The sequence below is a fragment of the Petaurus breviceps genome, unplaced genomic scaffold (assembly GCF_028583685.1).
Source record: "Petaurus breviceps papuanus isolate PSGF00001 unplaced genomic scaffold, PetGlider_PUasm1.0 225, whole genome shotgun sequence".
NCBI classification, from domain to species: Eukaryota; Metazoa; Chordata; class Mammalia; order Diprotodontia; family Petauridae; genus Petaurus; species Petaurus breviceps.
In genome coordinates, this window is record NW_027185889.1 from 14,868,326 (window position 1) to 14,881,997 (window position 13,672).

Sequence of the window (13,672 nt, forward strand, 5' to 3'; positions counted from 1 at the left end):
AACTTTAACAACTGGGTGTGAATGTAACTGAGAGCCTTGGATCCTCTACAGTAACACTTTCAAATTGAATTATGACAAAGCAGGTATTTGGTACAGAACACAGGAATTTCAAGTATTGAAAAATACTATGTGCATTAGTAAAAAGGAGTATTAAGAAGCATTCATTAATGTGCCCTAGGTGGCTCCAACTGCCATGACTATTCTTGCTGTGTTTTTGGAGGGCAATTGGGGCTAAGTGACTTGCCCAAGTCATATGGCTAGTTTGTGTGTGTGTGTGTGTGTGTGTGTGTGTGTGTGTTAAGTGTCTAAGGCCAGATCTGAACTCGAGTACTCCTGAATACAGGGCCAGTGCTCTATTCACTGCCCCACCTAGCCGCCCTGGCCATGACTATTCTTAATTCCAGCCCTAATTAAATTAAGGGCTACTAGTATGCCATTTGATAGGAACAGCAACAAGGAGAACAGAAAACCAAGTTATCCAAGTCCAGAAAGCCTAAGTACAAACTGTAAATCTAAAACAGAAACGGGTGTTAAAGAAGTTAGGTCTGGAAAAGTGATATTCTAAAGTGGTATCAAACTCAAAGAGAAATGGGGTTTCCTTCAGGCTGTATGATGATTTCGTTTTAAAATGTACCATTATTGATGTTAGGTAATTGTACTTTAATTTATTTTGCTTAGGGGCAGCCAGGTAGCACAGTGAGTAAGAGCACCAGCCCCAGTGTCAGGATGACCTGGGGATCGAATCCTGGGCTCAGACACTTAGCACCCACCCAGAAACACCTGGCCATGTAACCTTGAGCAAGTTACTTAACCCCAATTGCTTAGGGGTGGCCAAGTGGCTCAGCAAGTAAGAGCACTGGCCCCAGTGTGGGGATGACCTGGGGATCGAATCTGGGCTCAGATACTTAGCACCACACCCAGAAATAACTGGCCGTGTAACCTTGAGCAAGTTACTTAACCCCAATTGCTTTAAAAAAAAAATTTATTTTGCTTAATATTTCTCAATCTCATTTTAATCTGGTTCAGCCTGCACTTTGACACTTCTGCTAGACCGAATCTATCCTACCCTAACCTAGTTCAGGCCCTAGACTATTTCAATAGCCTTCTCTTTGATGTCCCTGCCTCCTAACCTCTTCCCCACACCAATACATCTCCACACAGTTACTGCCAAAGTAGCATTCTGTAAACATGGATCTGGACATGTTACTGCCCTGCTCCAGTCTCCCTACTGTAGAACTCCATGATAAACTACAAATCCTGAGCCACTTACAATCTGCCTCTAGCTCACCTTCCCAGACACCCTGCAAAGGCCACTGCAACTTATATCCCTGGGCCTTCGTACAGGCTCTTTCCCAGAGCTAAAACATCTTAGGACATGTTAAAAGGCAATATACTTAGGGACAAAAAAATACAAAAACAGAAGGGGAAAAGACTGACTAAACTATAAGTACACTGAAGCTTCATTAATGCAGTCTAAAATGTTTTTAGAGATGGCAGAGTAGAAACAGGACTTTCGCGGGGCTCCTGCTTCCACCTCCTCCAACTCGTGTAAAAATTACTCTAAACAAACTTTGCGGTTGAAGCAGGACCTCCCCGCTGCTCTGGCTTCAACCTTCCCCAATCCATGTAAAAAGGGGACTCTAAACAAACTTTGGAGCTGCAGAGCCCACAAAATGACACAGAAAAGCTAACCTCCCACTGAGGACAGGCCAGCAGGAATCGGCCAGTGCAGTGCTCTGGGAGCCGAGCCCAGCCCCATGCCCAGGCTTTAGGCCCAGGGAGGGCCTGAGCAGCCACTGGCCAGAGGGACTCCAGATCAGCAGCAGCTGCAGCCCTTGAGAAATCAAGATGCTGTTAAACAGATCCAGACAAATGAAAGAAGAATAGAAGGCAATGTGAAATATCTCATGGAAAAAAATCATTGACCTGGAAAATAGATCCAGGAGAGATAATTTAAAAATTATTGGACTACCTGAAAGTCATGATCAAAGTAGGAACCTAGAAATCATCCTCCAAGAAGTTCTCAAAGAAAACTGCCCTGATGTTTTAGTACCAGAGGGCAAAACAGAGGTTGAAAGAATCCACCAATCACCTCCTGAAAAAGATCCCAAAAAGAAAACTCCTAGGAATATTATAGACAGGTTCTGGAATTCCCAGATTAAGGAGAGAATATTACAAGCAGCCAGGAAGAAACAATTTGAATATTGTGGAAACACAATCAGGATAACACAGGATCTGGCAGCTTCTACACTGAGGGATCAAAGGGCTTCGAATACGATATTCTGGAGGGCAAAGAAGCTGGGATTGAAACCAAGAATCACCTAACCAGCAAAACTGAGTATCATGTTTCAGAGGGAAATATGGTCATTCAGTGGAATAGAGGACTTTCAAGCATTCATGGTGAACAAACCAGAGTTGAATAGAAAATTCGACATTCAGATACAAGAAGCAAGAGAAACATGAGAAGGTAAACAGGGAAAAGAAATCATAAGGAACTTATCAAAGTTGAACTATTTACATCCCTACATGGAAAAACGATAATTGTAACTTACGAAACTTTTCTCAGTATGAGAATAGTTGAAGGGAATGGAAATGTATATCTATCTATCTATATATATATATATACATACATATACCGTGTTTCCCCGATAATAAGACCTATCCCGAAAATAAGCCCTCCCCTTACTGTGTAAGATTCCTCTAAAATAAGCCCTATTGAGATTGCTACTGTAGTGAAGGTGATCTACTGCGCTACACGCTACATTACGGTACCCTCTGTATGCACCGCCCCCCCTCCCCCGTGAAACGCACGCCACGCTCCGAGCTGCATCCAATCAGAGCTGCAGCAGTGAGCGCGTCATCCTGTTCTTCCCCAGTGATTTGCTTGCTGGCACATTATTTTGTTCACATTTACCTGTTTATTAAAATTGCTGTCAATGTTCATTAAAATAAGCCCTCCCTTGAAAATAAGCCCTCTGGTGTTTTTCTGTCCAAAAAAAATTAACAGTGTCTTATTATTGGGGAAACACGGTATATGTCTATATAGGAGGGTATATGGGTGTATGAATACATGTGAGTGTGTGTATATATGTGTACAGGTATACACACAGACAGAGGGCACAGGACCCATTGAATAGGAAGGGATGATACTTGAAAGGTGAAATTAAGAGGTGAGAGAGGAACATAATGAGAGGAGATGGAGAGAGACAGAATGGGACAAAAGAGGCAAGGGAAAACTGATACAATGGAGGGGAAGAACACGAAGGCAAAAGGAAATGAGTCAACCTTACTCTCATTGAATCTGGCTTAGGGATTCACACTAACTAGGGTATCTCACCCTACAGGAGAGTAGGGGGGAAGGGGATGAGACAGGGGATGATTGAGGGGAAGGCAGGCTGGGGGGGAGGGAAGTTGGAAGCACACACTTCTGAAAAGGGACAGGATCAAAGTAGAGAATATAACAAGTGGGGAGTAGGATAGGATGGAGGGAAATATAGTCAGTCTTTCACAATATATCCACTATGGAAATGTTTTGCATAGCTACACATGTATAACCCACATTGAATTGCTTATCTTCCCAGTAAGGGTGGGTGATGAGGGAGGAAGGGAAAGAATCTGGAATTCAAAGTTTTAAAATCAATTTAAAAATATATAGATATTATTATTATTTTACATGCAACTGGGAAATAAGATATACAATCAATGGGGCATAGAGATCCACTGTGCCCTACTGGAAAGTCAGAGGGGGAATGGAGGAGGATATAGGAGAAAACAGATTGAGGGAGGGGATATTTCGTGGGATCGCTGTTTTGGGGTGGTGGGTAGGGGAAAAATGGGGAGAAAATTTATAACTCAAAATCTTGTGGAAATGAACGATATAAACTAAAAATAAATACAAAATTTAATTCAAAAAATAAAATGTTTTTAAAATGCTTTATTACTGTTAAGAACATATAGGACTTAGAACTAGCTGAGAAGAGTGGAGGCAAGCCACTGAGGTGCTGCTTTAATGAAGCAGTAGGAATGATTTGTAATTAACAAACCAAAGCAAAAGCCCCAGTAACTTCTACTCATCTAATAATTATAATGCATATAAGCATACAAAGAAATATAATAAATACTTGTTGATTGAATGATAAATGCATCTTTCTGTAGTTACATAAAAATTGTTTATTCCCTTAAGCTGGAAACATTCCTTTATAATATTCAAGAATTTAATAATCTTGTTTTCTACTATATTTCCAGCTAGCCCCTTCTAAATCATCACATATTATGCATCAGTGATGTCTGAATTATGTTTCTGTGTTATTTTTTGTTAACCACAAAGTAAAAAAAAAAAAAAGAATGACAGATGTGGCTAACCTTCTAAATCTGAAATGTAGCATGGTTAAAAGAAAAAGTCAAATCAATATTGCGATACATTAGATACACTGAGAGAGATACATGCAAAAAACCTAGAAAATAATTATTGCACCACACTTAATATATATCAAATCCTTTAAAGGAGGTAGAGAAATAGAAAGGGATATAACATAGTGACCAAAATGATTAACGGGGCAGAAAATAATTCCTACAAAACAAGGTTAAAAGAACAGGGGCTATTTTGTTTAGAAAAGAGAAAACTAAGAGTCAAGTTCATTACTGTATGAGTAAATGGAAGGTGTTTAAGAATGCTAGGCAGTAATTCTCTATGTCTACAGTAATGGGAAGATTAAATTACAGCCAGAAAGAGCCTAAGCGAACAAGGAAATGACTTTTTAAACAACGGAGGGAAAAACATTGAAGCAGGCTCCCTAAAAGAGTGTATATACCCACTTCCCGGAGATTTTCAAGAAGACAACATACAATCATGTGGCTGGCCTGGTTCTGACACCAACTCCCCTATAAGCAAGGGGCTACACTAAATAACATATCCAGGTTCCTTCTAGAATTATCATTCTGGACTCACTGACTTAATACTATGAGTCAATCCTCTTAATCAAGAAATGAATGTGGTATCTCAGAAGAGGGTTACTCAGCCCTAACATGCCAGTCAGAAGAGCCACTAGAACTTCAGGATAAAGAAGATGCATGGACACAGATGCAACCTCAGACTCTGCAGCTCCCTTTTGGCCGACTCTTCCGCCATCTGTGAAGCCCGCGCTTTCTCTTCATACTGATCCTTTTCAGATTGCCTCCAGACATCTTGTTCCACTTTAGTTTTCTCTAAATCTGCTAATTTGTTCTCAAGTTCTAGCCTAAAACGACAGATGATAATTATGTTAAAAGAACCACAATAAGAATAAGATGGCAACAAAATGTCTTCATTTATAAGGAGATTTAAAACAAAACAGGGTATTTAAGCCCTTACTTTTCATCTTGCAAGGCTGCTAGTTTTTGGTAACCTTCTTCTTTTGCAGCTTGTACTTTCCGTACTAATTCACGGTCCTTTTCTAATAAAAGCGTTTTGTGGCGTTCAATAGCTGACTTGAGGATTTCATTGTCTGATTGCAGTCCTGGATGGTTGGTTTTTAAAGAAAGAAAAAAAGAACTGTCTTCATCATTACCATTAACTTAAAAATTGGGCTAAGCAGGCATTCACAGATGTTGATTAAAAAAAAAATAAAAAATACAACTTTGTAAACTAATATAGTGAATGATGGTCCCTCTGAACATGCAATTTCAATAAATTCTTTAAAGGCTCAACAATTCCTCCTTAGCATAAGAAAACTCAAGGACAATAAATCTTAAGAGTTAATCTGTGTCAACTGTTAAAACCAAAAATATTGACATATCTTTCACCTTCATGTTCAAAGTCCCATCCAGGGGGTTTTCATTATGAAAAGAGTTTTATTATTAAAAAATTTCACCTATAAAGAAGACACTAAGTGTGGAACTATTGCAAGACAAAGGATAAGGGATAAATTTTTGGCAGGTTTGAGAAAAAAGACCTATTACTTGCCCTATGAAGAGAAAAAAAAAATTACATTGGCTCTTAAGTACCCAAAGCTTTCCCGGAGACTTACTCTTAACATTTAATCTTTAGTTTTCCTAAAAAGACAAATATTCTATTTCACAAGTGGAAAAATAAAAGCACATTAATATCTAATTCAATATCACAAAAGTCAACACAGAGCTGAGAAAAGAACCCTGAGAAAACTTAATAATCACAACTCAATATTAACTGGAGACAAACAACAAAAATCATTCACCCAAGCTAGTTCAATTAAATGATCCATGATGGTTGTGTCCAAATAATTCAGAGGCAACACTTTAGATAAGATCTAAAGCACCCTGGGGAGACTGACGTGGTCCTCAGCCTAATAGGGGAGTTCTACCTCTAATCAAGTGAAGTACCCAAAATAAACTAGACTCTAAGAACTGCCACAGCTTTGCTCTGGAACATGAAAGCTTCACACCAGCAAGGAGCTAGTGCCAAACAAGCCTACTAAAGGATGATCAGGAGTGCACTAGTAAATGGAAAGCACGCACAACAGACCCTGCATTACTAACACTTTATTAACTGTGGACAATCAACAAAACAATCAATCTATCTCTGGTTTATAGCTTTGGCCAATTTTCAAGGTAAAAATGCTCGCACTGAAAATTTAACAATCAAGCTATTCCAAGCTGGTTCCTTCACAACCTGGAGGACAATGCAGCCCACAGCCCACATCCAGACTGCTAGGGTTGTTGCTTTTAGGGGAAAGAAAAAAAATTGTAAATAGATCCCTTTATTGGTAGGTGCCATCTATTTCAATAAAATTGATATATCATATTTACCAATAAAACAACAGGGCTAAGGAGTATATCATTTACTATGAGATGGCAAGAAATAGAGGAGCACTTAAAAGTTCTATCATAGTTCTCAACTATCAAGTCTAATCTTTGCATGAAAAATAAAAGAGATCGTGTAACAGTGAAGACAGATAAAAATAAATCATATGATCTCAAAATAAATTTAGGACAATTAAACCAAAAAGATATAGAACCTAATTGGAAGCATTTATAACCAAACCATCTACATATTATAATTTAGTACAGGCGGCAGTGAATAGAGCACCGGCCCTGGAGTCAGGAGGACCTGAGTTCAAAGCCGATCTCAAGACACTTGACACACTTACTAGCCATAGACCTTGGGCAAGTCACTTAACCCCAATTGCCCTCCAAAAAAATAATAATAATTTAGTACAAAAACCAACATTCATACAAAGTGTTATGAAAATGGATTTTGGTACAAATCAAAACAAAATGACATGATTTGAATACTCTAGATCTATCAATGGAGGTATAAACCAATTAAGCTGGAAACTTGATTTAGCATCTGTAAATAACAGCAAAAATCACAGAAAATACCTACCATCCACTTGACTTTGAATCTTGTTCCTTTCTCTTTCTATTTCACTCTTAGTTCTTGCTGCCTCCAATTTGATATCTGCTATTTCTAATTTGTTTGAATGTTTAAGTTCTTCAACCTGTTGGTAATTTGAAAGTAAAATTATTAGCCATTTCCCTAACTGATGAGAGCACACATACATACTCTCATACAGCTGCTGATGAGACTATGCTTTGGCTAATAGCAACCTACTACACTTATCTCCCAGCAGTCCCATGTTAGGATTTTTTCCCTTAAAATTCACTTAAGTGAATTCACCCAGATCATATAATCCAAGAATCTGTTATTTTAATCTATGTCATTTTAAAGCTCAAGAGAATCCAAAACACTTCCTCACCAAACAAAGCCATGGCCTGATGATACTCATTGTGAAATATTTCTCTCTAGCCTAACTCTTTTCAGGTTAAGCAGTTAAACACTGTGTACTATTGTATCAACATTCTCTGTATAACAAATACATAATAATGAAGCTCATTATTGAGTCATTCCTCAATCATCTCTTTTCCATACTAAATCATTCTGATTAGCAGATTCCATATTTTTTTAGTACTTTAATCTTCTTCATTCTCCTAAGTATCTCACCTGTTTCTTACATGATGACTCTCAGTTACATAAGTAATGTATATAATGGTAATATTACCTTAGCTTCATATAGTACATTTTATATGTGTGTATATGTGTGCATAAACTTACATAATATCATCTGATTCTCAAAACAGTATGATGGGGTAAGTAGCCTAAATATTTTTTCACTGGCAAACAAGTTTATTAAATTTTTAAACAGTTCTAGTTATTGGGAAATTTCTTTCATTTTCTATTGACCAAAATCTACAACCATATACCTTTCACTGAATGGCCTTAGTTTTGCCATCCGTATTCACATAAAATGCTTTCGATATTTCAAAATAATAACCTTTAAAATATAGTGGATAAAGCTGGACAGATTAGTTTTGATGTCTGAATATTCTGAAAACACAGTGAAACTATTACCTATGATTTAGATATTAAGGAATCCTAAAATTGCATTAACTTTTTTAAAAAAAAGTTTTAAATGTTTTTTAATGTTTATTTTAGTTTCAACATTTGCTTTTATAAGATTTTGTATTCTAAATTTTCTTCTCCATCCCTCCTCTCTCCAAGACAGTGAGCATTCTGATATAGGCTATATACATGCAGTTATATTAAACATATTTCCACATTAGTCATGTTATGAAAGAATCAGAACAAAAGGGAAAAACCACAAGAAAGAAAAAACCAAAAAAAGTATTAAAACCTCCATTTTATATACAAGAAGGCTCCTCCAAATAAGGACTTAACGTCACAAAGTTAATATGTGATGAAACAAGAACTTTAACCTAATCCTTCCAAGGCCAGTATTCTACTAAACTACAAACCAAGGTAAGTTCTTAAATATTCAGTAAGGGTTATATAAGTCACAGATTCTGTGCCTCCAATTAAAACCCTTCCATATGTGAAATGTGAAAGGTTTAGGGCAGGAGAACACCAAGTATACTTTATTTTCAGAGGTCAAATTCACCTTTCTGAGAGTAAGTGGGACCCTATAAGTCAATGAGACAGGAGTCTTAAAGATAAGGGTCAGAATCAGAGACCATAGAACCTCACTGGAGAAAAGGGATGCCTACCATTAAAGACCTTGGCTGCTCCAACAAGGAAAGTTAAATATAATGGTGGCTTAAAAGAAAAAAGGTAGAAGAATCCAATGAGTCATTGTGGTTATTTCCAAAAACTGCCAGGGATAATGCCAAATGAACAGGTATACCTAAAAACAGTTAAACCTTGTGCTTTAAGAATAAAAAAAGCAGTTCATTGACATCCATACTAATGTCCAGCAAAGACAGCTGTCTGAACAGAGGCAGGCTATGCAGATCTCCTAGACTGACTGGCAAAAAGCTGAAATTCACACCAAACAAAATGACCAGAACTCCAATGAGAAACTATAGTAACTTCTTCCACCCCTGAAATACACAAAAATTATCCAGAAGTCCATGGACAAGAAAGAAGGAAAGGGTACACTGCAAAACCAGTACCTACACAGGCAAATGAGCATACTGCATCCCAGCATGACCAGACACAGGCCAGAGACATGTGCAGCCTGTAGGATTCTGTGTCCAGAGGCAGCAAAAAAGAAAAGACCTGCCCCTGCAACCCCAAGTCTGCCCTAAAGGAGGTAAAAAAGCCAGAAGTCAATGTGGTTTCTCCATGTTTTCACATAAGAAAATTGTGGCCTGTTGACTTCCTATTCTTTCTCTTTCCTTGAGCCATATCCCTTCTAATGTTTCCGCTCCCTATCAGCATGCCAGTGGACTAGAACAATTTACAATTATTCATTCTAGCTTTTTCTGTCCACTGGCAGCATGAAGAGATGACTTGTTTAACAGAGATTTTAAAGGGACACTTTACATCTAAATGAGTTATTTAAAATCACTGCACAAAATAAATTGAGTAGTACAGGGAGAGAACAATTCTGATCCCTAAGGCTACATCTGAATGCTTTTATAGAAGAAAAATGTATTAAGAAGTTAAGATTTTAAATATTATTTCAAAAACCTTGTTCACAGTTTTCTTTACAACTTGAAGTTGTCAACATTTTCTACTTTTAACAAATGGTTGTTTGCAATGCAAAGAAACACCTGGGTGTGTTTGATATCTAAGTCAATGAAATCTGGGTAAACATTTGTTGGATTTTAAAATAGATCTTGTATCCTTCTGACTAGAAAGAGCTTATCAAATGTGATCCCATATATCAAATGTGACTCCCTATAGAGAAACATTAAGTTCTCAATCATAGTGTCTGATTCTGAGAATAACATTTTTTGTTAAGAGAGTACACTTTGAACTTGATGTATGTGCATATATTGAGCTTTTTTGTTCCAGTGGTGAGTTATATATGTATTTTATCACCTAATCCTTTTTCTAACCAGATAAGCACTGATTTTGCAAGAGGACTTGTTGGGCTTGAGTAAAGAAAGAGTTCCCTCCTTGTAATGTTTATTCTGGATCACAGGGAGACTAAACTCACCAAATTCACAGCTTCATTAGCCAACTGAACTAACACAGTTAAGGCTACCATGTGAATTTGAGTGACCAGAATCATACATTTATGAATTCTTGGGTAATTATTTCTAGCTATTATTGTCATTCATTTCCTATATATATGTATTATGTTGAGTTTATACTATAATCCAGACCTGTACAATTTGCAGCCCATAGGCCACTTATGGCCCATAGGCATACCAAAGGATTTCTGGCAACCTACAAAAAAATCACTGTGAAAAATGTAGAGGATGTTTTCCCTCTATATTTTTCTTGGCCCTCTGAAATCCTTTGGCAGGCCACAGGTTGTGCAGGCCTGCTCTAATCCCTATGAAAAGAGTCTTGTATTCTGCCATTTCTCAAGTTCAAAAAAGTTTATTCATATTACTTCAATCTCTTAAGGTTTCAATTCTGTCATCCCATGCTTTTTCTTCTTTTGGGGCCTACCTCCCTTTTCAGAAGAACATAATGAAAGAGAAAGAATTTGCTGGACACTAATTTTCTATAATTGAAGCATTGTTTCCACTCCATCACCTCTCCACTCCCTCTCTTCCCCAAGACCATTCCCCAATCATAGGATTTGATTCCTTTTTACATTGTACCCTTTGACACAGGAATTTGTTTTGCCCATGAGCATTTACAAAAAGAGAGTGAAGATCACCAGGCCCACAAGGCTTGGTTTCATCGAAAATAGAGAGTGGTAAATGAACACTACTCCTTTTTTTGATGTGATTACTATACGAACAGATCAGAGAGAACTCACAGAGGAGGACATCAAGGTATCTGAAAGAGTTTCTCATTCTGTCCGTCATATAAAATGAAGATATGTGGCCCAGAAAATAGTGTAACAGAGTATATCTGAAACTATTTGAATAACTGAACTCAAAGAACATTCATTAACAAACAAATAAACAGAAAATTACCTCTGGTAGAGTACAAGGGAGAACTATTTTTAGCCACGTAATGTTTAATACTTTCATCAGCAACTTGAAAGAAGGCAAAGACAACATACTTATCAAATTGGAAGATTATACTGAGCTATGAGGGATTGTTAACATTTTGGACAATAGGGTTAAGATACAAAAAGATCTCAAAATACCTTCATAAAGATAAAATTTAATATGAATATAGGTAAAGTCCTACATTTAGGTCCAAAGAACTAATTGCACATGTACATGATTGTGGGGGTCAGAGGGAATAACCAACAGTTCCTCAGCAAACTGTATGTAACAAAACTATATGTAACAATAATTCATGGTTTCATATATTATCTTCTTCCCGTCCTATTCTGTACATGGAAATTCTCATTGTATTTGGTGTTTAAGTCTAGAATAAAAAACAAACTGTACCTGCAAAAAAAAGAGGTAAAAATTTTAATGGACTGCAAATTCAGTTACTCAATAATGTAATAATGGCAAACCAAAATTGCTAATACTGTCTATAAGATTAGAGAGAGAATAAAAAACAAGATACATAACAGTTCTGCTATACTCTGCCTGGTCAGACCACTTCTGTGCACAGTGCCAAGCTCATTTTAGAAAAAACATTAACAATCTGGTACATGTCCAGAGGAGAGGGATGCCCAAGAGAGAAAGGGAACTAGAGGAAAATTCTATATGAAGATCTCTTTAAGAAATTAAGAGGGGGCGGAGCCAAGATGGCAGAGTAAAAGCAGGGATTTGCTTGCATTCACGCCCCAACCACCACCAAAACCTGTAAAAAATTACTCTAAACAAATTTTAGAGCTACAGAACCCACAAAATGACAGAGTGAAATATACCTCCAGCTGAAGTCAGCCTGGCAAGTTGAAAGGAAGGGTCTATTGCCGTGGGCTGGGAGTGGAGCTCGTATGTGGGCACCAACCAGTGGCACAAACCTGCTGGCAGACACCTGCCAGCAGAGACTCCAGGAGACTTAATCACTGGCAGCTGTGGTGGTTTCCAGACTTCTCAACCCATAGATGCCAAAGAGAAAATAAAAGATCAGTGGGGAAACTCTGCTAGACCTGGATGAGAGAAGAGCCTGATCCATACCCTGTCCCTGGGAAGGTGGTGGCTATGGCAGCAGGGCAGATGCTTTTCGAGCTCCAGGACCACAGAAGATGGGGAGGGGAAGGGGGGCACCAAGTTACTGTCCAGAGGGCAACTGCAGGATTCTCTTTGCTGTTACTGAGGCAGGATATTCTTGCTTTGCCCTGCTTGGATCTGGGTTGCAGTCTTGGGTGGTGGTCCTGGGGTGAGGAGTGGTAGAGCTTGTTGAGGCTGTGGAGAGTTCTGAGGCAGGTACCTAGAAGCAGCTCTGACAACAGCTGCGCAAAACCCCAGAAATTTGGGACATAGCACTCTCCATTCTGGAAGCAGAGTTCTACCATGGCAAAGTGCTCAAAAGTCAAGTATTTGGCTGGCAAGATGAGCACAGAGGAAGAGAAACCAGACTATAGAATCATTCTTTGGTGACACAGAATATCAAAACAGAACTAGAAGAAGACAACAAAGTCAAAACCCTTGCATCAAAAGCCTTCAAAAAAATATGAATTGGTTATAGGCCATGGAGGAGCTCAAGAAGGATTTTGATAATCAAGAGAAGCAGAGGAAGAACTGGAAAGAGAAATAAGAATGATACAAGAAAATCATGAAAAGAGAGTCAACAGACTGTTAAAGGAGACACCCCCCAAAAAAAATACTGAAGAAAATGTCACCTTAAGAAACAGAAAGAAACAAAAATGTCAAAAGAGGTCCAAAAAGTCAATGAGGGGAAGAATGCCTAAAAAGAAGAAGAATTGGACAGATGGAAAAGGAACTTCAAAAGGTCACTGAAGAAAATAATTCCTTAAGAATTAGAATGGAGCAAATGGAAGCCAATGACTTTATGAGAAATCAAGATTTATAAAACAGATCCAAAAGAATTAAAAAGTAGAAGACAATGTAAAATATTTCACTGGAAAAACAACTGACCTGGAAAACAGATCCAACAGAGACAATTTAAAAATTATTAGACTGCCTGAAGGTAGATCAAAAAAGAGCCTAGATATCATCTTTCAAGAAATTATCAAGGAACACTGCCCTGATATTCTAGGATCCCCAAAAGAAAACTCCTAGGAATATTAGAACCAAATTCCAGAGTTCCCAGGTTAAGAAGAAAATATTACAAGCAGTCAGGAAGAAACAATCCAAGTATTATTGAAACACAATCAGGATAACACAAGATCTAGCAGCTTCTACATTAAGGGATCAAAGGGCTTGG

At 37.9% G+C, this 13,672-nt stretch overlaps 1 protein-coding gene across 3 annotated transcripts in view; it reads right to left on the reverse strand.

Moving 5' to 3' along the window:
- CEP83 (centrosomal protein 83) overlaps nucleotides 1–13,672 on the reverse strand; it is a 141,260-nt gene that overhangs the window by 28,146 nt on the left and 99,442 nt on the right. For all 3 annotated transcript variants that reach the window (XM_069095175.1, XM_069095176.1, XM_069095173.1), the window contains exons 8-10: nucleotides 7,340–7,454; nucleotides 5,351–5,495; nucleotides 5,088–5,237 (exon numbers count right to left, since the gene is read on the reverse strand). In XM_069095175.1, the coding sequence (XP_068951276.1) occupies nucleotides 5,088–5,237; nucleotides 5,351–5,495; nucleotides 7,340–7,454 (410 nt within the window). The remainder of the gene's footprint in view (nucleotides 1–5,087; nucleotides 5,238–5,350; nucleotides 5,496–7,339; nucleotides 7,455–13,672) is intronic.